The sequence below is a fragment of the Agelaius phoeniceus genome, chromosome 11 (genome assembly GCF_051311805.1).
Source record: "Agelaius phoeniceus isolate bAgePho1 chromosome 11, bAgePho1.hap1, whole genome shotgun sequence".
NCBI lineage: Eukaryota > Metazoa > Chordata > Aves > Passeriformes > Icteridae > Agelaius > Agelaius phoeniceus.
In genome coordinates, this window is record NC_135275.1 from 9,841,418 (window position 1) to 9,868,945 (window position 27,528).

General features: G+C 40.0%; 1 protein-coding gene across 1 annotated transcript in view; it reads left to right on the top strand.

Moving 5' to 3' along the window:
- The window catches only part of CACNA2D3 (calcium voltage-gated channel auxiliary subunit alpha2delta 3), a 385,949-nt gene that overhangs the window by 119,056 nt on the left and 239,365 nt on the right, over window positions 1-27,528 (top strand). The window contains exon 4 of the mRNA XM_054640357.2: window positions 660-719. Within this exon, the coding sequence (XP_054496332.2) occupies window positions 660-719 (60 nt within the window). The remainder of the gene's footprint in view (window positions 1-659; window positions 720-27,528) is intronic.

The window sequence follows — 27,528 nt, forward strand, 5'->3', positions numbered from 1 at the left end:
GTTTTTTTCCTGTCAGATGACAATGGTGAGGAAAAATAACAACTACAAGGAGTTCTGGATATTGTTAAGAGGGCAAAAATCCTACTGAATTACTGCCATTGAGTAAATGTTACTTCTGTAATTGCAGAAAAATCTTGTGATAATGTACCACACTAAGGTAGTATTTCAGTCTGCTCAGTAAACAAACCTAGTCTTTTTCGTATCATTTATAGTTGATGTCTAATTTAGAAATTCACTTTTTTGTCAGTTTCTTGAAATCAAGTGCATTATTGGGGAATTCCTCCTATTTACTGTTATGGAAGATTTGAAAAGGGCTCCTACGTGCAAAATAAAGTCCATGTGAAATCAAGTTTGTTTTTGTTCTCTCAAAAATAATTTCAGACTGGGAGATACAGAAAGCTGAGCCCTGGTGAAAAAAGACTTTTTTATTTCTGTATTTATTAATAGGTGAGCTGTTTTTAGAGTTTTTTACCACCATTAGTGGGTACTGAGGGTTTAAAAAACTTGCTCTTTTCTTTTTAAAAACCTGAATAATTTATTTCTATTCAGTGAAGTATGAGAGCAGATGAATTGCACAAAAAGCTTAAACAATCTGTTTTTATACTGAGTTGTAAAGTTGTTTCCCGTTGTTTAAAAAATACACTTTTTTTTTTTTCCAGCGTCTTGTTGAAGCTGCAGAGGATGCCTACCTGAAACATGAATTTGATGCTGACTTACAGGTAGGAAATAATTACTTGCTTGAATGTTTACCATCAGAGTATAACTAATGGTTTATACAATAGCTTGCTTGAAGAGCTGCTGTAGAAAGCCAAGGATGTGAGTAATAGAAGGATGCTGATTACAGAAAATAGAATTAATGAAGGCTGGCTCAGTATTTTGACAGGTTATGTACTTAGTGCTGGTGTGTTGGGACACCAAGCAGGTGGCTTTACTCTTTCAGAGATTTCATTTGAATTCCTTGCATATCTGTGGGGATCACGTTTCTAAACCCAGCAATGAGCCCCGTGTTGTGTCGCTGCAGCGCGCTGGTGAGGAGCTGCTCTGCAGAGAGCCCAGTTTGAGATGGGTGGGACCCACAGGGATGGGAGTAGCTTGACCTTGGTTTGTGCCAGTGGTTTGTGCTGGGATCTGGAGCAGGCGCTGGATTTTCTCTTTCCTAGGAGCCCTTAGAGCTGCACCGCTGCTGTGTGCTCCCTTTAGGAATAACACGGGAGGGAGCAGCACCATGGCAGCTCACAGCCAAAAATGGTTAAAACAAAAGCCCTTTCCTGAATAAGACACATAATTAAAAACAAAAAGGAGTTGATTTTAGAAACAGAGTCATTTAACCTGACATTACAAGTTTAACAGAAAGTCTTAATGCTTAGGCGAGTAAATACCTCCTTACCTTTAATTGAATTCCTAGATCCATGGTTTCTTGAATGACATCTTAGGTGGAGTTTTGTCTTTGCCTCTCCCTAGTTTTAATTTTAAAACCTTCTGTGAATATTTGCCACAAGTCTATTCAAATTTTGGCCTTAAAGAATTAAAGGAAACAGACTTTTTCCACAGACATTTTCCCATACACGTATCTAAGAAATAAACTGATCTTTTAAGTTTTGTTTTCAGATTTTACCATGGTTATTTCCAGTAATCACAAACCACATCATTTTAATGAAAATATGATGCAAATTACTGATTTCTGTGCTGAAAGGAAGAAAAAATAGAGTCACCTTATCAGAACCAAGCATTAAAAAATTGAGTTTAGAAGGCTGTGATGCTGAGATCTGTCAGCCCAGGCTGGAGTAAGGATAAAATGAGCCCACTGAAAATGATCATTCACATTATTGCTGTATATTCGAGGAGCGCTGAGTTCTCTATTCAAATGTTTTAGAGTTCTATTATACTCCAGCCTTGCAGAGGTGTGCTGCGTTTCATTTTGTTGAACTTTAAGCCTTGGAGAAATAGGAACCATTGTCTGAATAAATCAGAAACACACTTTATGGAATATCTTTTAAGGGCTGCAGTAAATGCTTCTTCACTGCAGGACAGTTCTCTCTTTGACAAAGTCCTTCATTTGCGGGCTCTGGCGATATTAACACTTTCAGGAAGCCAGTTAAAAGCCATTTGTGTCAGCAGCATTAACAGGACAATCCAATCTTTGTGTGGGGCTCTGTTGTTTATGACTGTCACGGTCCATTAAAGCTAATCAATTGTTAATCTCGGTCTCAGCGACCCCTTTGCAGCCCTTCCTGGGAGATTGTTGTTCTTTATCAAAAAACTCATAATACCATCTGCTCAATAGAAAGTAATGGCCAGGATGATTTGATAGTGTACGTTCAAGTGGAAGGGGACAGAAGGCTTATATAATGTACAGTGTATACAATTCTGCTATCAAAGAGGAATTTCTTGGCATTTGTATTGCTTTGGCCGACGTGTGGAAGACAGGATTAAATGTTTTGAATTAGTGATATGTGGTACAGCACCAGCCTGTGCTCTTTGTGCTCAGACACTCTGGAAATTTAGAAAGCAAATAACGAAAGTGGTTTTCTTGCTTTGGAGAATGACAATAAAGAGGTTAACATCTTCTGCTAGGAGATGTTCAACTTAAAAAAAAATAAAATAATTTATAATTATTGTTAACTGAAATTTGACCTCCTGATCTTTTACTAGCTCTGTGCTTGTGAGTGTGTTTTGTAAGATGTGAACTGCCTTGTTATGGTTCACAGAAACACTGTGGTGGATTTGATCTTCTGTGCCTTGAGAACAGCATAGATAATATTGTTTCAGTACATAAAAATGATAGAAGGGAGAAATAAAATAATATTAATATTTTTATTGACTGTAGAAGAGCACCAACTTAAAGAAAATAATAACTGTAAGAGTTCACCTTTTAGACTGCTGGTATTCTCTTCAGCAGTGCTGAAACTGTATTACTTGGTTGGACTAAACCTGATCCCTTCTGGGCATTTTTCTTAGTAACATTATTAGTTTTGTCCTTAGTTATTCCATATTATTCCAAGTATTCTAATCAATAAACTGTAATTCTGTGTAATGGTCTAAGCACTCAATTATCTATCCCTGGATTGAAGCTATTGGCACCACTGACCTTGTAGTTATAAACATAAATAAAATTCCCAGAGAATTGAAAGAAATAAATCAAAATGGGTGATGTGATGTTTAACTCATCAGCATTATACATTGCATATTTGAGTAATGGCCAAACTATGAATCAGTGAGAGCAGACCTTAAAGACTTACCTTGCAATATTTGGGGTTTGGGAGATTCTTTTTTTTTCTATTAGGGATGTGAGGTTATAAGGAAATGACCTTCTAAATGCTGCTTATATTTGAGTCTCAGTCCAGGGTTTTCTTACCTCGTGGGTATGGGTGCAAGTCATTCTGTGTTATTAAATATTATGTTCAAGTTTATAAATGGAATTTCTTTAGTCATGCCTAATGCATTTGGGAATGTAAAATAAGTTACCATTTGTATTACTGCAGCAAGTTGCCCTGTCACAATATATTCACAGGTGCAAAGAATTGCTTCCTTTATATGGGAATGTCTCTGTGCTCACCTTTGTTTAAAATGAAGCCATTCCCCTGGTTTTGTCACTTTAATATAATGGAAACCCCCCCAGCATAGAGGTCAACTGCCATTCCCATATACCCAGCAAGAGGACAAGAGTATTGGCTGCTGCAGGTTTTGAAGTGGTTCTACAATCATCCTTTAGTTTCCTTGGCTTAGCTGTTTGCCAGAGAAAAGAATTTGGAGAAAGATAATGAAGAGGGTATCATCTTCTGCTAGGAGATGATCTATTAAATAAAAGAAATTCAAATTATTTATAATCATTGGTAACTGAAATTTGGCCTCTTGATCTTTCACCACCTCTGTGCTTGGGGGTGTTTCCTAAGCTGTGAACTGCCTTGTTATGGTTCACAGAACTACTGGGGGGTTTGCTGTGCAGAGAAGAGGTTCTGAAGTGGAAAACTCTTCCCTAGAACTGCCATGTACCTAAGAATTTGTTGCATGTGCAGCTGATACAAGCACATTGGTGAGAGGAGAGAGCCTCTAAACCTCACTTCACCAAACCTCTGCAAGCTGGCCTTTTACAGGTGAGGATGTACCAAGGTGACAGCAGCTGCTGCTGTGGGTGGTGCGGCACCCTGAGCCTGCAGCCACGGGGCTGGGGTGGCTGCTGAGCCCTTGGCTCACTGTGACACCTGTGTCACCTTCAGCCACGGGGCTGGGGTGGCTGCCAAGCCCTTGGCTCACTGTGACACCTGTGTCACCTTCAGCCACGGGGCTGGGGTGGCTGCCGAGCCTGTGGCTCACTGTGACACCTGTGTCACCTTCAGCCACGGGGCTGGGGTGGCTGCCGAGCCCGTGGCTCACTGTGACACCTGTGTCACCTTCAGCCAGGGGCTGGGGTGGCTGCTGAGCCCTTGGCTCACTGTGACACCTGTGTCACCTTCAGCCAGGGGCTGGGGTGGCTGCCGAGCCCTTGGCTCACTGTGACACCTGTGTCACCTTCAGCCACGGGGCTGGGGTGGCTGCCAAGCCCTTGGCTCACTGTGACACCTGTGTCACCTTCAGCCACGGGGCTGGGGTGGCTGCCGAGCCTGTGGCTCACTGTGACACCTGTGTCACCTTCAGCCACGGGGCTGGGGTGACTGCCGAGCCCTTGGCTCACTGTGACACCTGTGTCACCTTCAGCCACAGGGCTGGGGTGGCTGCCGTGCCCTTGGCTCACTGTGACACCTGTGTCACCTTCAGCCACGGGGCTGGGGTGGCTGCCGAGCCCTTGGCTCACTCTGTGACACCTGTGTCACCTTCAGCCACGGCGCTGGGGTGGCTGCCGAGCCCTTGGCTCACTCTGTGACACCTGTGTCACCTGAACTGAGCTCTGTGCACACAAACCTGCACTGAGCCAGGGCAGCATCCCTCTGGCAGGGCTGGGCTCTTTTGGGCTCCCATGATCTCAGGAGGGGCTGCTCACGGTGGGGCTGGTGCTGGGCTTTCCTCAATGCAGCAGCAATAATAACCTGTGCTTTGTTTCTCACAAACAAACAAAAAACACCATTAATTTTAGAAGAAAGGTTTGTAATAGCTTAGTTCCTACCCAGTTTTTGTACTTCTGACCCCAGTGACAGGAGGACGTCACATAAAATTTTGTCATGACTACTTGTTCATTTGCTGACTGATTTCACTACAAATACACATCTGCAGGGTAGTTCTTTTATTTTCTCTGTGTTAATTAAGTTCATTAGTTCATTTGCTTTACATTCCTGCCGAGTTTTCTCTGCATGTGTGTGATGTGGTGATAAAAAAGCAAGGTTATTTCTTTCTGCTGGAGTCAAAGCTGGTGCACAGTTGATGCACCGGATTTACCAGATTTTATGTTTCTGATTGTTCTAGTTTTACTTCCTGCATAAGATAGCAGAGATTCAAGTGCCAATGTGTTAAGGTGGTTGACCTTATTTCAGTTTTATGCCTGAAGACTAGAAGAGGATTAATCAAATAGTTTTTAGGAAAGGATTAGTTTCTTTTAAGAATACTCTTAAAGTTAATTTAGTGGGATAAAAAAGGAATACTGGTGTAAGGCTGTTTTTCATTATTCGCTTTTCTAAGATCTATAACATATGGCTGAGCCTTAAGGAAAAGGTTTGCAAAACTATACCAGAGTTAGGTACCTGTCTGCCAGATTTTGCTGTCTGTTGACTCCAAATTGCATTTCATGTCCTTGAAAAATCACATCCTTACTCTCAGACTATGTGTGTTGGCTACATAAAAAACCTTGTGAAATCAGCAGATGGAGAGTTAAGGGGTTTCCAGTGGTTTACACATGTGAACAATGCACTTTTTTATACAAAAAGAAAGACTTCAGATGTTTAGGAGGAAGCACAAATAGTAAAGGAGGGCTGAGGAACACAATAACACAATCAGTCCAGTCCGTGTGATTTACACTTCTGGGTCTAATCCTCCAACTGTTAATGTTACTCAATAGTTTATTGTTTAAGGGGAGCTGCCTGACTTTTTCTAATTTTGCCAATAAAATCATAACCTAAATTGATGCTACTTTAAAAAAATCTGAACTAAATGTTTATTTGATATAATGATGCCAGGCAAAAATTTATAAAGATGGATTATTAAATGTTTAGGGATTTAATCAACATTTAAACAAATAGATGATTATTACATTGATATAGGTACTGAAAAATACAAGGACAAAAAATAATTGAGAACAGCTATTCCACATAATCTTTTGGAACTCCTGTTACAGCACATGCATTACTTTTATGTTAGTACCTCAGACAAGTCTGTTTGTGCATTTTTATCTCACTAATATTGCATGAGGCACATGATAACTAGATTTACAGTCTATTAATATTTTTCTGGCTGTTAGAATAATGTCCACTAGTCTGAGGTCAGTTCTTGAAGGGTCCTGGACATGCACAATGGGAAAGGGAAGCCTGTTGGACTTCAAGCACTTGTAACCAGCAATGGAAATGACTTTTTGAAAAGTGCATTTAAAATAGTGGTGCCACATCTGAAGTTTGACATACTTCATGTATTATTTATTCAAGCTGCATATTTCCTACATCAGAATTCAGCCTGTTTAAACTCCAAGCCTGGAAACAGCCTAAATTCCTTTTAGACTTCGAAGCACTTTGCAGGCCCAGGTGCTCTCAGCCCTGTTTGGGAGGGATGTGGACACTGCAGCTGGAGCTCCCAATAAGGCAAGAGGAGGAAGAGATGCCTGGGAGCTGACACAAATCTGAGCTGTAAGCCTCTGCCCAGCTCCTGCACAAGTGGCTGCAGAGCACTACGGTTTATTCATCTGTAGAGCTGGAGCTCTCTCCCCAGGGGGCTCAGCCAGGACCTGCTCCCAAGGGGTTCATCTCCATCTCCCTCTGACACTCAGGGTCTCTGGTTTTGTCCATCCAGCTGCAGGCACAGTTTGGATACAGCTAGGATGCAAAGTGCTGCCAGGACCTGCAAAGGTGTGGTTCTTATTCTGAACAGTTGGAATTTTCCCATACTGATCAAAAGATAAGTCAGATCTAGGAAAGACAGTAAGCACAGAATTCAGAATGCCCTTAAAAACTGACTGCATCACCAAAGGCTCAAACTCTTAAGAATTGCAGTGCAGTTTAAAAGCTAAAAGGAAGGAAAAAGTGCACAGAAATGGGAGTGCCTAGTGAGCTAATGAACTACAAGGCCCAGCAAGCTGCATTTAAATCATAAAAGCATCTGTTAGAGCTTTTATTTGGTGTTAGTTTTTTCTTTGGTATTTTTTTCTTTCATAAAATACTTGATTTTTTTTTTCTGAAAGAGATAAAAGGTTCCTCTTTGCAGTTCTTAGTTTTGTATTATTCTTATTGATTTCTGTGAGCTCAAATTAAGGACTTCCCAACTGCTCTAATACTGCAACAAATTGATTTTCAGATTTTTAGCCCTTCCAGTGGAGACCATTTTAGCTTGTCTACTCTTTCCTATTTATTTGTTGAGGTTGCCAAGAGGAAAACTGAAATGGCTATGAAAGTATCGAGAAAAAAAAATGTAAAAAAATTTAAAAATGCAGCAGAATTCATGCACAAAGTAATCTTCAGAGGAAGACTTCCACTTAGCCTTCACTCTGCATGCATGGCAGGGATTAAGCCTCAGAAAGGGAGTACAGAGAAAGAGGGGCCATGCACCTTTTTGGTTATTTTAATTTCAGAGCTTTTAAGTTTTCTGACTCTGTGGCAAGGGAAGAGTAAAAGAGAAACAAGGTTCTGTGGAGCCAGGCTAGCAATATTTTGGCTCATCTCCTAATGGTAAATGACTTCATTATTTTTTTGCACTTTGGAGTTTTGTAGTTTGGGCGTTTTTGAGCACTGAGGGAATATTTTGGATGTTTTAAGACAATAATGATCAGTGGATAATTTCTATTACTTTCCTTCCTTCCACATATTTATCTTGCTGAGAACAGTGTTCTCTCACTGCAAACAAATCAAATGTAAATAAGTAGAGTGATTTTATTTTTGTTTGTTGATAACATCTGTTGACAAGGGGTGACTTTGAGCACAGAAGAGCAGAGTTTAACTCCCTGTCTCAGAAGCAGAGATGCAGGAGAGGTGATTTTTCAGCAATTTTGTCATTTTGGTGTGGTTCTGCAGTATCCAAGGGGCCCATCCACAAAGAGCAGTAATTCTCTGCCTGTCTGGTTCAATAGCTGTCCTGTCTGCACAGGGCTTGACAGCACAGGAGTTGGCAGCTCTGGGATAACTTTGTTATCCCAAGTTATAACAAGTCATGTTCTCTGCTTCTGAAGAAGTCTGGCACAGGTTTCTGGAGGTTGGTTCTTCTCACTTCACCTACAGGGCTTGTCCTCTTGGCACCCTTAAGCCAAAAGCAGTTTCCAGACATTTCTGGGTTTCCTCTTGCCAGCCTCTCCCAGAACAGCAGTCTCTGACTGAAGTGTGTGAGGTGTGCACTGAAGAACACTCCATAAATTCAGCTCTACCCATCAAATATGGACTCAGTGCTTTTGCCTCCTGATACCTGCTGTAAATAATTACAGAAATCTGAAACCTGGAGTTGCCAAAGAACTGCATGACTGGCTGATAATGCTGTTTTCCTGAGATTAATGCCTTGTATATTTATGTGGTCCTTTGTTATGTTTGCTTGCTACCAGCAATGAGAAGGAAATAACTTTATCATCCCATGAGTGTTTTCAAAATTTCAAGTTCTCTGATTAAACATTGAGACACCCCAAAGGTTTTCCTGAGCAAGAGAAACTTCTGCTTTGGAGCAGCTCATAATCACATAGGTGGGGCTCTCAGGATATGAGCAACCTGTTCCAGTTGCTTCTCAAGTGAATATTAAATTATTTGTATTATGTGAAACAATTCAGCAAGAGGGTTAGTGAGGCACTCAGAAAAGCCTGATGGATGGGGCAGTTGGTTTGGATCTCAGAGGCTCCAGTCTGAGTGTCTCTCCTACTTGGTTCAGAGGACAGCTTTGAACAGCAGCACAGATCTTTTCCTCTCTGGCACAATTCTGCAAAAGAGAAACGTGTTTTCCAAAACTAAGAAGCTTAGCAGGTCACATCCAACAGCACCAACAAAATGGAACAGAAAGTATTTGCATACAGACAGTACCTGTACAGTTTTTCCTCTCCCATTCTCAAGTCATTAAGTACCTCCAGGTTGGGTTTTTAATGCTCTTTGTATGCATCCTGTATGCATTAGAGACATGTTTAAAAGAACTAAAAGCTTAGATTCTTGCATATTCACATAAACTCATGGATTTTATAAATAAAACTGAAGTTTAGAATAGTGATAAAACAATTTGTTGTTTGCAACATAGAATTCTTTCATTTATTGGTTTTGCAAAGCAATTCTTTAACTTATTCCAATAGAGCAGATAGGGGAATGAACAAGTATTGTTCAGATAACGGGGTAATGGTGTACCAGAAGAAAGCAGTCACATGAAAACACATAAGTTCATTTTCAAGCAGGTAATAGGGAGAAAAAGAAAAAGGAGAGAGACAGCATGAAATGAACATTTAGCAGAAAATCAATAACAGTACTTAATCCTTAAAATTAGAGTGAAATTTCTCATATCAAACTGGGAGTGAGGGTAAACTTGCAAGAACTTGACCTGAGACTCCAAAAAAATTTACTCTCAAAATGCCCAGGGTTCCTTCTAAGATTGTCCAAAGCAGAATAGATTCAGAGCAGTGTGCACCAGCTGGAGCCCTTGGAGACTCTCCTGCATTTCCAACAGCCTGGCCTTTGGGAAGAGGTGATCCCACCCCGGGCCCTGCCCTGGGCAGGGATGTACCTGTAGGCAAAACAGATTAAACAAGGCAAACTTTATTTTGTGAAAGGAAGGATGTGGAGGATGCAGAAGAAAGCAGAAACAATGCAGAAAAATGTTAGGTGTCAGAAGACTGTGAAGTGCAGGGAAGAAGGCTGGAGAAGGAGAAATACCTAAATAATGTGTAAAGGCAAAGCTGTTAAGTGTTAATATCTAAGTGTTTCAAGAGTACTGACAGTAATCTTTTTGCAAGTCTTTCTAAGAGCCATTACCTTTGCCTAAAGTGAGGCTAAAATGGAGAAACTATTTTCAACTGCTTTAAAAAAAACCTTTGGAGAGAACAGAAGAGAGGTAACATTCAAATAAAGTTTTAAACCAGGTTGCAGGGAAGTCAGGCAAAACAAGTATGCACTGGGAGTGAGGGAGAAACGCTGCATAGATGAGGAAAAAAGATCACAATGTTATTGAAAAACATGCACTCCTTGAGATTGCTGTAAACCTTAGAGAACTTGGCTTATCGTGGTCAGAGCAGACAGAGATGATGTGTTTAATAACGTGTCTCTCGTAGATGTTTATGGGCCTATCAATTTCCAATTCTAACTAACCAAGAGAGCGGCTAAAGAGCCAGAAAAATGACATACAAGGTGAAGTTAGAGTTGCCAGTGTTTAATGTTTGGCATATTGGTGATAACAAACAGGAATTTGACATTGAAATTCACTTCATAGGAGGCAGTTTTTTGTCTTCTTTTGTTCAGATTCGTGGCCTTGAAAATACTGGACATTCCTCTCTCACAGGAAAAAAGAAAAAAAAGAAAAAAAGAAAAAAAAGAAAAAAAAAAAAAAAAGCTTGTCATCTTCTGGAAATGCTTTTTAATTAGCTTTTAGCTTTGTGCTGCAGACAAGGTCAGCACAGCTCTGAGCCCTGTGCCTGTGCCTGCCCTCAGCACTGTTAAGAGCAGGGTTCACACTGGGAGCCACACTTACTCCTACATTCCCAGGCCTGTCAAGGTCTCTGAGAATGTTTTAAGAAAATGACTCTGCTTGGTTTAAGTGATGCCAAAGGCAAGTGACAGTTCTGAGGAGTTTGATCCTACCAAGACTGGTTTTGAAAAACGCTGCTCTGGCTTAGCTTGACTTCATCCCTGGATATTCAGCGCGTATCCGACAGCACAGGGAGGAGGTGATGGACAGGGATTGCTGTTTTCTGATTTGGGAAGTCTTCTACAAAGGCACACTCAACCTCTCATCAAAGCTTTGTGTCTGAGGTGTGTGTTCTGCCAGGATCATGTGTTTTCTGAGTTCCCTGGAGAGTGTATTTTTAAAAAATCTACTTGAAACCTCTATTTGATTCTGTATGTACTTGTGCTTCTATCAGGAACTAAATGCAGGTACAGAATGTTGAAAGTGCAAGATGCTTAGGGGAGCAGGCAGAGCTGGAGTTAATGCTTTTATTTATAAGGCTCATTGGTCAATGATACTGAGCTCTCCTCCAGGAAAAAAAAAGATCCTTAATTCACTCTTACAAAATTCAATGCCCTATTGTTCTCACTTTTCTGAAGTCACTGTTTATAATATTGCTCTCCTCTCCCCTCTGAGGAATAATATAATTTATTGGAGCAGTTCATTCATAGTCTATGTGATATCTATCTTTTGGGACAGAGATACCTTTTGCATGATGTACACACTGTTAACTTCAAACTCTTCCTGTTTGCTTTATGTGCAAGGGTTCATAATCAGGAATATTTATGCATCCTGGTACCCAGTTGTGCTGTGCTTGCTGTTTTCTGCTCTTCATAGAAAATTAAACTTTTTTTCTTTTTGGCTCACACCTACCTGAAAAGCAAAAGATTTGAGAATATTACCCAATGGATTTATGATTACTAGGCAGATAGCCAGTAATAAGCAGTGATATCTGATACTACAGCCCAGACATTCTCTGCTTTTTTCCACCTTTTTCCTATTATCTCTAGGTTTAATAAACTATAAATGGGAGACATAAATGGCAGACCATCTTTTCTCTTTTTGTGCTTTTTTTTTCTTTGGAGGTGCTTGGTGATGAGATTAAGTTAAGGGTCATATATATTCTTCCAGCCTAGTATTTAGGAATAGGCAAATTATTGAAAAGGGTGGAAGTGATCTAGGCTTATTCATTTTTGTGGGAGAGCAGAATTTTTTGCTACACAACAATCATTTTAAATGGAAATAACAGTATTATAGATAGAGATTTAATGAATATATATGAGAAAGGCACAATAGGAGTCACTAAGCAGTTCAGGGCTCTAGATGAGGTCACGTTTCTGACTTGTGTAGTATGAAAGTGAGTAAATCTTAGATGATCATAGTAGAAATATTTCCAGGGTATTGTACATACTGCTTATTGTAGGAAAAAATTGTTTTCTTGCCTCTGGCTTAGAAGAAAGATACTGAGTGAAAACCAGCTGCATTTGTACCTTAACATTTCCAGTGCATGGATTGTGTCTTTGTTTCTGGATCTCATGTAATTGCTGACTGTGAAATTAAAATACCAAGCTCATTATTTCAATCTTGAAATATAACTTGCTTTAGACTTATGCTTTTGTCTCTGATTTTAGTGTCCATGTGTTGAGCTTCATTAACTTGAAACAGAAGGAGCCCCCACTTTTGTGTTAAAGTTAATTAAACCTGGTAATGGTTATTGTCTGAAAATTTTCCGGGTTCAAGTAGGTTATTTTGCCTCTGTCTCTATTTTCATGCATCATTTCATCAGTTGTGGTTTGTCAATTCATAATGTACAGGATTTGCCTGGACTCAGTGGACTATGGGGTTTTTTACTCATAAAAATACTCTTGCATGTTTAATTAATGCATAGTTGGAAGCTTCTCCTTGTGAAATAGTCACTGGTGACTTTTAAACTCAGATTATAAAAAAAATTGGAAAAACAAAAGCAATTATTTTTCCATGAATAATAGGTGACAGCACAGCACAGAAAAGATTGATGTCAAGGGCCACAGTTAATGACTTTCAGGTCTTTTTAACATAAAAACTGAAGATTTCAAGATTTTACAAATCTATGATGTGTAAAACCTTCAGACCTAGAAATGCAGCCTTCTGAGCTGTACTCCACATGGATGTGTGGCCATGGCTGAGAGGATGAATTAAATAAGCACATTTAAATGCATATACAGTTTAGTATTTATACTTTAATAATTTTGTTCAAAGTTCTGCAATTCAGCCTTAAGTCTAATGCTTGATGTGCACATCTTTGCCACTGGTTTTGTGGGTTATGCTTTGTGGGAGATGTACTCCTTAAAAAATACCCCAAAACAACTCCTAGTAAAAGACCATGCCTAAGATCAGACCATGAGTTTTGCTCAACAAAGCTCAATGATTATAAGTGCATGAAATAAAAGATTGGAAGATGCACTTGCCTATGGGAAAAGCTTGGGAAAAAAGCGATGGTCTCTTCCTTGAAAAATCATGCACACCAAGTTTAAATAAGTGTTTTGTTTGTGATTCATTAAAAAAGAAAAAGAAGAACATTTAAATAACAGTAATTTTATTTTATGTCACTTTTCGTGCATTGTAGATTTCAGATTTAAACCATCAACTGTTTAGCTAAGGCTTTCAGACTGTTCAATTGAGATGTAAAAAAACAAAATCAAAACTATTTTAAATCTTATTCTGTGTCCAGTTAGCTTTTTGAAATGAGGAGCACGTGTTCAGAGAAATATTGCTGTGCATCCAAAAGGTGCCAATCAGAGATGTTAATGAAAGGTTTAATGGATATTCTGTGCTATGTGAAGCTGCTGCTGACAAAGTCAGCTCAAGAGCTCTCAGCATCATGTGCAAACCAGAATTCTGCAGCAAAGAAGAGATGAGCAGGGGGGATGTGCTGTGCTGGAATGGACCATTGAGGTTTTGGGTATAGGGATGGCAAAGGCCCAGCTGGTTGACAGCAAGCTGAGGAGATTTGGTGCGATTTTTATGGCATATGGAAGCTTATGTTGGATTTGTGATTATTTTTATTTTTTTTGACAGGGTGTATGAAATGGTGATGAGGTAAAATGGTCTGGACAGAGGCCCTCTGAGGCTATGAAAAGCTGTGGGAGGTTTTGGAGGCTGTGAGCAAGCCTTTCTGCCCAGCCCATGGCCTTGCTGCCCTTGCACAGTGCTGGACTGCTCTCCATGGTCTCTTTTCAGTCACTCCCCTCCTCACAGGGGCCTGGCTCAGTTCCCCCTCTCCTGCTTCAAATCCTGCCCCCTTGGCAGCAGCAGAGAGGGCTGGGGAGACAGGCTGGGCACTGCTGTGCCAAGTGCTGCCCTGACTCATCCTCACTGCCTTGCACTGAGCACAGTCTGCTGCCCTGGGCTGGAGCGCACACTGCCCTGGTGCCGGTGAGCGAATCTCACACAGGACCTGGCACAGACCTGGCACACACAGGACCTGGCACAGAGGGCCCAGCAACGCTTCAGACCCCCCTGGCTGTCCCCATCACAGGTGTCACATCTCCTGATGCACTCCTTTAGCAGCTGGGAGAACACTTGTTTCCTGCAAGCCCTTGGGAAGCTCACAGTCCCACTAAGTCTAATGGTCGTGGTGCCACAGATCAGTGATGGGGTAGAGATGTTCAAAGTGCAAACCTCTCAGAAAAGGGGCAAATCCTACACTGCCTTTTGAAAATTTCCCTCATTTTCACTGAAATTCGCATACATGCAAATATCTGTTGAGGTAGCTCCCTAAAACTCGAATTATTATTTTTCTCCTTGGAAGACCTAAATTTCCAGGCTTTAACGACATGTCAAATGTCAATAATATGAAAAGGCATAATAAGGTGGTGAAATACAAATGGAAGTGTTATGAGAAATTATTCAATTTCTATATCCTCTCCCCTTCCCTACTCTGTTTCATCTCTTAAAATAGCAATTTTCTGCGGATTTTATGGGACCTACGTTCATTGGGATCTATTACGGGTTATAGAATGAGAAATCTCTTCAAGATTAATTCAAATTCAGAGAATAAGAATGTGTAGCATGTACTGTAAAACCACTTGAATCCTAAAATATTTTTTCATTTTTGATCTAAGTTCTGCACTGAACTTAAAATAGCAGTCCTAAGAGTATCCACAATTAACCCCATTGATAAATGAAATTAATTTAAAAAAAAAAGTAATTCCTTGATAAATACTTAGCTGTGTATTTCTTCCAAATAATTCCCAGTCCTTGACCTTTCTACATTTGGGCAGCACCAGTGTTCCTCTTGAGCAGGGGCTGCTGGGCTTGTGGAGAAATAGAACAACACCTCTTATTTTCTCCTCATCTTCCTATTTTCCCTCTGTGTGTGAGAAGACAAAACTGAGAGGTGGGATTGTTGTCAAGGCCAGTTTGGGTGGATGCAGTTTTATTTTAGCTGGGTGACTCACCTGTGTAAGCCAGGAGAGCCCCTGGTGTGCCGAGATAAATCAGGAGAGGGACAGGAGGAGATACCAGGGGTTTGGGATACAAAGCTGCTTCATTTGCTGCCTGCAGCTCAGCTCCTGTTTGACTGATAAAGCATTTCTGCAGTGACAAATGCTCCTCGGAGCCGAGGATGTGCCCGATGGTTTCATCACTCCTGCCATGGTTGCTGCTCGCCGGGAGCGCTCGGCCGTGCGCGGGCACCTCTGCTCCAGGCTCCAGGTTAGCCCTGACATTGCCTGGTGAACCTGGGGAGTGTTGCCTTCAGCCCATGTGTGAGGGAGCTCCAGAAGGACAGCATAAAATCTGTGTTTTCTGATTTGGGCTTTCCAGTGCCATAAACAGTGACATCATTGTATATACACACAAATATATAATGATGAATACGGCAAACGCAGTCTTGCACATTGGCTGGAAAATACATGCTCCAGGCCCAGATTTAATAGGAACTTTCATATTCCATTCTTGGAATATAGAGCCAGCATTTTTTGTCTATTTTGACTTTGCATTAATAAAATGAGGTCAGGAAATCTGTTAAAGTTTATCTTTAAAAGTGTTTTCAACCCAGTCACCTTGTTTTAAAAATCATTTCCGTTTGTTATCTGCACATTTAAGTAGATTGTGTTTCCTCGTGATTGAGTCTCTGAAGGAAAGCACTAACAGATTCCTGTAATTGATTATACTTTAATGATACATAATGGCAACTTCTGGTTTCCATTATTGTTACCCTACACGCTGAACTGTAACTGCTGAGATACCAGAATGTATATTGATACACAATCGATTTAGTAACATTTTACTGGTGGAAATGTCCTGCATTAACTAAAACCATGTCTCCACCACTTAGGAGAAGTGGCCATTCACACATCCAGGGCAGGCTCTGTACAAACCTGCAGATGGTTGGTTCCCCCAGTTCTGGCAAAGGACAGCACTGCCACCACTCCTCTGGGTTACATGGGCCATCACAGACGAGAGCTGGCTGTTCTTTGCAATGTTTTGCTAATTACATTATTTTCTTTTTGCTTGTCCTTTTCCAACAAGTGTTCCACTGCTCCTCCCTCCCACTGCCACCCCTGCAAACCCTCAATGGTGAATAAGGTGGCTGATGATCTGAAGGTGTTGCTTATCTTCCTGATTGGTACCACCTAATTATTTATGGCTGTCCCCTGATGGTATAAAACTCCTCCCTTGTGTTTGGGTGAAAAATTCCAAAGCAGAGATGGCTGTGTGTGCAGTGCAAGGGCAGTGTGCACAGCTGAGTGCTGATCTGTGGCTCACACTCCCTCTCTTTGCTCACACCAACAAATGGTGCAGTTCTGTTCCCACTCAGCTGCGCTGGAGCCCCTGGACATTTGGCCTGTCCCAGCAGAAAGGTCACAGGGAAGCTCTGGTGAGTGATCCAGCACACAGAGCTGGCCTACGTGGGAAAAACAATTTTGAAAAGCTCATTTGAATGTTGCATTTTGCAGGTGCTGCAAAAAGCCATGGAGCTCTTGTCTTCTCAATAATTATAGAATATGGAAACTTAATAGCTAGAACATTATAATGATGTAAAATTTGTGATGTATCTTCAAAACACTGGTTAGAATCATGCAGTGTAGTCAGATAAGGTACTGACTTTGCTTTGCCTTGATTTTTAATTTTCTTTACTGAGAAGAGGATGGTGCTTAAAGCTTGCAATTCTGGCAAGTTGTGCCAACAAATCTCACTTATTGTGTTGCAAGTCAGCAGCTATATTATCAAAGCCCTTTATTTTCTAGGAATTTAAATTTAAACTTTCTCATAGCATAGACCATATTAAGCCAGTGACCGTTCTTAATCAAGATTCAGGGGAACAAAAGAACTTGTAAAACTGCTGTTTGGACTTGGTGAATGTCCATGTCTGGCAGAATCAAAACGCTTTCCAAAAATCTGAAATAATTCTGTATTTCAGTTTTGAAAATGAAATTTTTCCTCTAAATTTTGCTTTAAATTCTGAAAACTAAAAGAAAGTCACTTCTGAAATAAATAGACGCTTGGGTAAGTTGAGCTCAAATGCAATGAACTTGCCACCACACAGATTTTTTGGTCTATTCTCTGCTGCATACATTTTGTAATGTTTTAAATTACATCACTGTATATATATGTATTAGCATTCAACACTTGGATTCTGTTTAATATATGTTAAATATTAGTTTAATGGCTTTGTGTCTGACACTGATTGCAATTCAAATCCTCCTTGCATGCTGTTCTGCTGATAGTAATAGCAGCATTTGTAATGTTCAGTCACTGGCATCCAAGTCATAAACAGTAATATCAATTAATATATACTTATGCTTGTGTGGTTACTCTGTGCAGGGATTAATAGAGAAATTACTTTTACTATCAGAAAACCATTTCAAAGAGATAAGAATGGCAAATGCAAAGCAGATGAAGTTACATAAATGGCCTTTTCAATGGTGATATTTGAATGTTTGTAGTGTCTCACAGCAGTTTTGGAATATAATACACAGTTTAATTTCCTGTATATTTGTGTTGTAGAGGAACAGTTTTTGGACTGTGAAGGAAAATTTATGCTCTAGTGCAATGTATTCTCAGCTCAACCCCACATTGCAAAAGAAACCTTTACACATTTCTTTAATTTAAGAAACATGAGTTCCTAATTAGTTATACATAGACAATGGAGGATTTTTCCAACTGCAAAATGATTAATAATACATAATTAAAATGGAACCTGGATCAAAAACTCATCAAGTCTCCCTAATGCCATAATACTGTACCCTTTTCCTAGGCAAGTGAGCTTCCCCCAGGGGATCTGAATGATTCTCTGGAAATACATTCCTGCAAATGCACTGTCTACTCTCATAAGGAACTTCCAAAATTTTCAATTGGGGAACTTTTTTTTCCTATATTTTCAGGTTAAAAATATGTAACTCATGAGAGTGTAAAGTAAGTTTTGGAAAATCTGGCCAAATGTGTACACAAGGTACGACCATGCTCTGTTAATGTAGTTGGAAGTCAGGTGCTAGTAAACAAGCACACATGAAGAACAAACCAGTATTAGTCCTACAGCTTTACTGAACATGTTCTTGAAAACTGTACCATTTATTCCTGCCAGACTAAAACAAAAATCCCACCGACTTGCCTCTGAGCAAAGATCCTAACACAGCACCCATAAACCGAGAATAAAATCTCTTTATTCCTTTACTTGTTAACCTCCTCACAGCCCCATTCCCCAGTTCCTTTACATGTTAACCTCCTGACACCCCCATTGCCCAGTTCCTGTACTTGTTAACCTCCTCACAGCCCCATTGCCCAGTTCCTGTACTTGTTAACCTCCTCACAGCCCCATTGCCCAGTTCCTGTACTTGTTAACCTCCTCACAGCCCCCTTCCCCAGTTCCTGTACTTGTTGACCTCCTCACAGCCCCATTGCCCAGTTCCTGTACTTGTTAACCTCCTCACAGCCCCATTCCCCAGTTCCTTTATTTGTTAACATCCTCACAGCCCCCTTCCCCAGTTCCTGTACTTGTTAACCTCCTCACAGCCCCATTGCCCAGTTCCTGTACTTGTTAACCTCCTGACACCCCCATTGCCCAGTTCCTGTACTTGTTAACCTCCTCACAGCCCCATTGCCCAGTTTTGCTCCTGGGGACTCCCCAGACCCTCAGTGCCAGCCCAGAGGCTGCCATGGGCAGGGCACGGAGCAGCTCTGGGCCCTGTCCCAGTTCTTCAATGGGCACAAGCACCGTAACGCTGGGAGCCACTAGATGCCACTCTTGTCTCATCCCAGTGCAAGCCTGAGAGTATTTATGGCTGTTTAAAAAACCCAACTGTGCCCTCCCACCCTCTAAGTCCCTTTAAAGATGTTCCTTTGGTATTTCAGATATTTTGCCCTTTTTTTTTTTCTTAATTAAACTTAAAATATGACCCTGTTGTTTATAGTTTTCCTTCCCTCTGCTGTAATGCTACACTTGTTTATAAATATTTTAAAGCTTTTCCTAGACAATATTTTTGTTGCTGGACTCTTGCATAGCTGTGTTGTGCTCTATCTCATTTTTCTCTTTGGGTGGGATTCCAAAAATTCTGACGTAAGTATTCATCTATGTTTGATTGATTTCACAGCCACTTATGGTGTAAGAACCTCTAAATCTAATTTTCTAAAAAAGTCTCCAAAGAACTTCACCTTTGCATTTTTTTTTGTATACCAGATACAGTAGGAAGCTCTTGTATATTCAGATTTTGCCATTGATAACCTTTTTACTACATTTGTCATGGCATTTCCAAGCGAGTTGCCTGACTGTAGATTCCCCAGTTTTCAGGATATTCTTAGCTGAGGAAGAATAAGTGTAAAGATGTTCAGGTTATTTAGGACAATAGAGGAAAAAAATTAAAAAATAAAGCAATCCATCCCTACAACCTTCAACATAGCAAAATTGTGCACAATAGTCAACTTAAATTTCTTTTGTTGGAAAGACTGGAGCTGTTCTCTTGTTTGTGTGAACTTGATATAGACCTTGTGATTTCAATACTGTTTTCCAGACAGAATCAAATGTTCTTTTTGAGTTTTTAATGACTTCTGTGTACTGTAAGCTACTGGTATGGCAGCCAGAGCTGATGAAGTCACTTGCTTGAATGATAGACAGTACATATTTTGTAGGTAACCTGCAAAAACTTGTGAATAACATGGCAGAATAAGGATGAAAGGTTATAGGTGTATAAAGATCTCCTGCACTTTAATTTAAGTTAGATTTGGATTTATCTGAGCATTTTCTTGCACATGTGGGATGCTGTGAATTAATACAAAAATTCAGAGGGATAGCTCTATGGAGAAAACCTTTTGTACTCTGCTCAGTTTCTCAGAGGTGAGGGTTGTTGGTTGAGTTCGGTGGAGAGAAATGTCATTTTGGAACATCAAAATGTGAGAATAGAGGGAAAAGATGTTAGTGCATAAAAATCTATCAGCTAAAACAATTATTTAAATACAGTAGAGATATCTTTATTGACCATTGATAGACTATATGCCAATAAAAACTATTATTCTCTTCTTTTTAAGAAAAAACCCAGAACTATTAGTGGTTTATAGAATTAACAACCACACTGCATGCTGACCAAAGTCCAGAGCTAAGGTTGCCTGTGGAACCTTAACTTTATTGCTTCCATATCTCTGAATAATAACTGTGCAACTTGAAAGTTCCCTTTTTGTCATTTGCAATGGAATGATTTAATTTATTTAAGTTTCTGTGATGAGCACTTAATGCCTTACACATGTAGGGAAGGGTATAGCCCGTGACTCAGCGCCCGAGTCTGTAGCTGCAGCCTGTCTGCACTGCTGCACTGAGGAAGCTTTTTGTGGGCATTAGCAAAGGCTGACCTCTCTGTTTGTATACAATGTCTTGACCATGCAATTGTTGAAGGGCAAGTTTAGGGATGTGGTTAAATCAGTCTGTAATTTCATTAACTCGCTGGGGACCACAGCAGTTATTTATGAAAGGTCACTCTGTAGTTCCGTTCTCCTCTACTATCAGATCTTTCCTTTGTAATCTCTTCCCAATAAGCTCCCCATTACTTCCCTTTCCTATGAATATTTGAGTGGTGGTGGTGAAAAGAGACTCTGTATCAGCTTTTCTGAGGCACGTCCCCACGTGGTGTATCTGGAGAATATAAACCCCTCACAGAGCTCTACTGGCTCACAGAAATGGGAAAAAGTGTTGAATTTCCTTCTCCCCAAGGGATAATGCCTGGCAGTTCCATTTGTCAAGAGTAATTCCATGCTCTTGCTTGGAGAGCTCCCTGTGAAGGGTTTGCAATGCCAGTTTTGCACCATCTGCAGGATCAGCAGCTCCTGGGCAGGCACACACGCTCTGACCCCACAGCAGCTCCCTCACTCCACATCCATCCCCAGCCCTGTGCTTCCTGAGAAGTGTCCATCTGCCATGGGAGCCCTGCTGCCCACAGTGCCCATCCTCACCTCTCCCAGCAGCGGGGGCACCAGGACAGCACACCCCCTACATCTGCTGCTGTCACTAAAACCAAGAACTGGGAGTATCCAGCACAGTTTTCCTCTCTGGGATGATCTTCAGGTGATGTCTCCTCACCCTGACGTGGGCAAGTTGCCAGTGTCAGGAAATGTCTTGTTTAACAATAAATGACCTTGCTTGTTCCACCTTTGGGGTCACCATAAGGAGAAGGGGCAGCTCTGTTATGGGGTTTCCAGTCCTGCAGCTGCACCCCAGCTCCTGCAGTGTTCCTTACAGTCAGGCTGGGGGCAGAGGGAGCTGCCTGCAGGGCAGGGCTGGCTCGGTGGGCTTGCAGCTGGACCTGCAGTTTCCTCCTGGGAAGCCTCGGGTACAGCCTGTAGGGAGCCCCAGAGTGGGAGAGGACTGTGCCATACGGGGATAAAAGGGTGTCTGATGTCCTGGTGGGGGCTCTGTGCATATTTTCCCCCCTAATTAAGTAGGGCTTTTTTCCTTCTCTTCCAATATTAAGTCAGGATGCTTTCCTCAGATGTAGAAGGGCAGACATTTTGAAGGAAATTAGTTTTAATCTAATAAAGTCTGTTCCAGAACAGAATTTGCAGTAAGCATAACCTTTTATAAATAAAACTGAAAAAGTAAAAAACCACTGAATTTAAGAGAAGAGAGTGTACGTGACATGTTTTTTTGAGTAAATCCTGGGACAAGGAGGTTTATTCCCCCATTAGTGTAGGTATATAACTTAAGTGCCAGATAAATATGGACTAAAAATATAAAGTGTGGTTAAGAGAGAGATTTTATTTTCAGTGTTTAGATCCCTACATATGTTGAACCTCATTCAAAAATAGTTACTACAGAATGACAACAATAAAATAATCAATGAGCTTATGGATATAATCAATGATCTATATATTTTTTAGCTGACAAAAATAATAACCTTGTTAGAAAGGTATTGGGGAGAATTTACATTAAAATCAACATAATGATAGCTATTATCAGAGTAGGAAATTATGATTAGAATGAGGAATGTGTTATGAGCACTTTTAGTGTTATGTCATTTACAATATAATTTGTTTATTCATGTTTTTGTCTGTTCTCAATGTATGGAATTCTTCTTTTTAGTGAATCACAGTTAAGAAATGGGCAGCTCAGGACACTTTAAAGGGACCCTTGTAACTTACTCCTGGGTAACATGATCAGAAAAACATGAATCCAGGGTTTCTCTGACATCCTTTGTGGTCTGTGTGGTCAGCCCCAGGGCCATGAGGAAGCTGCTGGCTGGGGTTTTGATAGCAGGTGATCTGTGTAGGATAAGGCTGCCTCTGAGGTCAAAGGCTCTCTGATAATAATTCTAATTACCTTGGGCACAGTCCTGTGTAGTCAAGGTAACTGCTTCCAGCTCACTTTTTTCAGTCTCTGTATTAAGAGAGTTGCTGCCCTGGCTTATGCTGTACAGCATAGTTAGACTTGATCACAACAGAGGTCACACCGAATTTAAAGCCAAATGAAAGGTTTGAGAATAAGAATTAAATATTTGAGTCACCCAGGCATTTATTTTTTCCATTTCACTTATCTTTTCAGGAGGCATGTGGAATTTTGGGCAGGGAAGAACTAAAGTAATAATTCCTTTTCCCATGCTTCATTCCCTATATCACTTTTCCCCTCTGTCATCTTGCTTTCACTTAAATTTAATTTTAGCATGGTGAAATGCACACCAAATTCAGAAACTGAGCATACATTAGGAATGTATTATTCTTGCTGATTGCAGGTAAGTAAACACCAGTGAGGGACTGTGCTTGCCAGCCCTTTCCAAACCTTATGTTAGAACTTGTGGAGCCATGCCAAGCACTGATGGACTTCAGCTATCATTAAAAGCTAAATTTCCATCAGATTTTTGCTAAGGTTCACAGAACTCCTCAAGCAAATTTGAGCCTCATGGTGGTAGTCTGAGGATTGATTTATTGTTGTGTATCAAACTCTAAAATGGTTTGGGTTTCATGTTTTCAGCATTACAAGTAAACTTGGAAGCTCTGATCCTGACGCATAGCTGAGTGCAAAAATCCAGAGTGAGCCAGAGCAGAAATCAAAACTGGTTCTTCTCAAACCATGCAGATGAAACCTGCAGATTTTTTTTTCCTAGAAGTCTGTACTATGTGCCTTTCAAAGGACTGATAATAGCTTGTTCTTATTTTACAAATATAGACAGATAAGAGTTGGCAAACACTCTGGTGAGAAAGAAAAGAGAATGAAGGAAAATAGGTACGAAGAAGCTGTGAGCCAAGCATCCCCAGAACCATACTGTGAAATGATATGGCTAAAATATGTGCATGGTAAATAGTGTGACATTGAAAAATGAAACATTCAATATTACAGCCAGAGGAGAAAAATGCCAGCTCCAAAATTGGGTTCTGGCAGTATGTTCAGAGAGTCAATAGGCATATGCTTGATTGCAGTTTGGGTGGAGAGAAAGGAGATTCACAAAGCTCTATTTCAGTTCTTTCTGTATTTTCCCACACTATGAATTAATCACATCTAATACTAATTATATACTTGCAACATTCTGAATTCCTGCATAAACTGTGGAAAAATGTGGAGATGCTTCCAAGACTGGAGCAGCTCTAACAAAGCATCCCTCTATGTGCTTTTGCAACTGTTTGCTGTGCGTCATCTTCAAACCCAGTTATGTTCTGCAGATTTACTCTTCTGTACTTTGATGGTGATTTACACTCCTAGGGAAGCAGTTGGGTGAAACCATGTCTCAGAAATGTGGAAGCTTAATATAAATAAATGAAAGCCAGGCGCTTGATTTCAGTGAATCACAGCCTTTTGACGTTTATAATTTCAACACTTGATTGTCCCCAGCTACTCAACCTCTGTGTCTCATGGGGATGCTTCAGCTTTTGGCTTGGTAGAAAATGTAAAACGTAAGGTTGGGGTTTTTTAGCTATTCTAGGATGCTAAAAGATCTGGATCCACACAAGTGGGAAAAATTCATACATACCAACAGCACGTAAGGAAACTGTCTAATCATTCCGAATTAGTGATGCCCTGATTATCTTGCCTGTGACCATGAGGCCAAATGAAGAGTTTTCTCCAGGCTTTGAGATGCAGGCAGGTGTAATTATTTTGTTGCTGTTGAAAATAGTAGAGTGGCCTGACTACAGAGGTGAAATTATTTCAGGAGGTAAATCTGAGAGAGTTAAATTCTTCATGTTGCTAGGATTGCTCTTGCCTGGAATTAGACAGTGTGGGAAGGTTTCATCCACATGGAACCCGGTAGGGAGCTGAAGTGCTGGGATCAGGAGGGGCAGGTGCTGCACTCAGGTGTGGGCAGTTTGAGCTGCTCTGGGTCAGAGTGGCCTGTGGGGAGCTGGGCAGGGACTCTGGAGTGCTGCTCTGTGCTGCTCAGCTGGGACAGATACATCAGAGGGCACGGAAGTACCAGAGATGCTCTGAGGGGCAGGGAATGCTGTGGGGATTTTTCATCAGGCAGTGTCAGCTCTGCGGGTATGACAAATGTGATAATTCCCATCTTGCAGCTTAGGAATCAAGACTGATCCCTCTCATTATATACATATATATATTTGTATATATGTATATAATGCTGATTTATTATATATATCAATATATATAATTTATAATATTAATATTAATATATTAACATTAATAATTGATATATAATTTATTATATATAATATATATATATGTAAATATATATATAAATATATATGTAATGCTGATTTTTGGTTTTTTGGTTTTTTTTCCCTGCACTTCTAACGAAGTGATTAAAGAACAGTATCTAATGAAAAACTGCATAAGTTTCAGCAAGATTTTGTTGCAGAAATACATAGATGAGCTTGATTTTCTGATTTGAAGTAAAAGAATTTGCTTTTGGGAGAAGGAAAAGTTGAAGTGGGAGGAAAAATTTTTGAGTTTCAGAAACAAGATTAAAATTTCCCAACTTCATTAACCTACTAAATTGCAGTTAATAGCAGAGACACAATTAGTAAGGCTCCAATGAGGCTGGTGTAAAGTAAGTTTTTCATTTTTATCTGATTTTTTTTACTTCTAGTAGCCTGGTGATAGATACATTTACTACTCCAGTTTCCTCTGAATTTGTTATAAAGTCGATTGAAGAAAAGTAGAAAGAATGAATCTCCTCACCTGTCATCTTGCAGCACTTCAGCAGATCTGCCCAGTGTGATGAGGTGTACAAAGGCTTGTCTCTGGAATTACTCTAAAAGATTTGAGAAACAAGAATATCAGAGCTAATTGGGAAAAACATAATTGAATTAATCCTGCTGCTTTCCATGGAGAATCATAAAGCTGGCTGTATTTTCAGGGCTGTTTTCTTTTTTGCTATTTGTTAGTATTTGCCTGAGTCCTGCCTTTCAGTAGTTACTGTGAGGCTCAGGTAGGAGAAAACCCAACTTAACATCGGAACTTTGGATGATGCCAGTGTTGTGTGACCCTCAGCACTGGGATCTCTCTTTAACTGTCCTTGGTGCAGAGCAGGCAGGTGATTTTCTCTTTGGCCACTGCTCACAGGAGAGCCTGGGAGCTGAACTCTGCCAGAACAACTGCTACAGAGAAGCACTAAAAACCAGACTTATTTCACCTTCTCTGGCACAGTCACACACAGGATTTGGGGAGTGGGTATTAAAATGTGCAGATGCAAACCCTCCTAATTCTTCTGTACATAAAAGTGGTGTTGTACCAGATTAGCCTCTTAGTCATGTACATGCTCCAAGATAAATGGACAGCTATTGTTTTCAGCTGCAGCACCCACCATTCACATCAAAGTCTCTGCATAGCTGTAACAGAGATGAGAAGCTTTTTTTAGTCAAATGTGTCTCATTTCCTTCAAGTATTTATGGCTTGTCACTGTCAAACTGAACCCAAGATGCTGACAAATATGCAAGTCATTTGTAAAGCAGTTAAAGTACAGGATATACATAAGTAGAGACATTCTTCTGATTAGAAAATAATCTTGTATTAATAATAAGTCTTCCTGTTGTAAAATTCTTTCTAAATACAGTAATATTCGGAATGGGAATTAGAGATATTTCAGGGATGACATTTCATTATTTCCAATCAGCTTTACTATAAACAAACCCTGCAAATTTTCAGTGTCAGCATATAGCTCAGGTAGAACTAAGCTCATATTTGTGCTCTGAGTACCTGAATGTTTGCTGAGGATTTATTCATGGCATATTTCTGTTTCTGGATGATGTGTGTTACATTAGGCATTTTGAATGGTATCCATTAGCATAAGCCTTTCTGTCTTTGAAAATATTTATGTCACTAAAGTTTATAAGTCTGTTTTAGGTCTCTGTGTTTGTTTAAAGTGCAGATCAGTAAATGGCTGAGATGTGTGTTACATTTCAGGGTTTCTCCATGATACGTTGTAGGAATTGTTGTTCAGATCCCTGTGTGGTCCAGTCATGCCATATATTATTTCAAAAAAACAGTTAATGACAAGCTATTGCTTAATGAAGTGCTTTCATGGCACCTTATTTAGGAGGGAGGATCTTTTTTTCTGGCACTTGGAGGCTTTTGTAACAATATCTACTGTAATTTCTCCCTTGGAATCTACAGAGTAAGTCATCTGTGCAGTAAACTTATGTCCAGGAAGCCTGAATTAATAATCTCTGGGTCAGCTTCACAAATTTCTCATTATTCCAAATACCTTTTCCTGTTGGCTAAGCCTTTTGTTCAAGATGACACTGAATTGCAGTGGTTACAAATGGCTTATGACCTGGAAAAGGCTATTGGCAATACAGGTATATTTTGTCACAGACTTAAAATGAAGCAAGCATGGGAGTAAAATACATTAAATGTGCTAGTTATCCATGAAAATAACCATTACAAACAGTAAATATGTTTATATTTTTATTAATATTGCTTTAGCTGTGGCAATAAGCTCAGAGCCAACATATTTAAAACTGATAAATCCTTTTTATAAGGGAGTATATTATATTAGCACTAATCTTTATTCCTGCAATAACTTTTTAAAGGCAATTGAAGATTTTCCTGCCAAGCATAATTAACAAATTTATATAATATTTTATGTTCATCTCTTCTCCTTCAATGTAGACAAATGCAGAGGAATTTATATATCTGTATATAATCTTTTCCATTAAGAAGATAGTAACGATTAAGAAAAAAATGCTATTTGCCCTTAAAAAATGTCATTGTTCAGATGATGTCTTGAACAAAAGATGCAGGATCTCAGATAAACATCTGGTAGGAATGAGGGCTTCTTCATGGTTTTTGTTAGATGAGCACTTCAGACTCATTTGTGACTGAATGATACTGTATTTTCTCTTGTTATTGTCAATTTATCCTTTACCAGA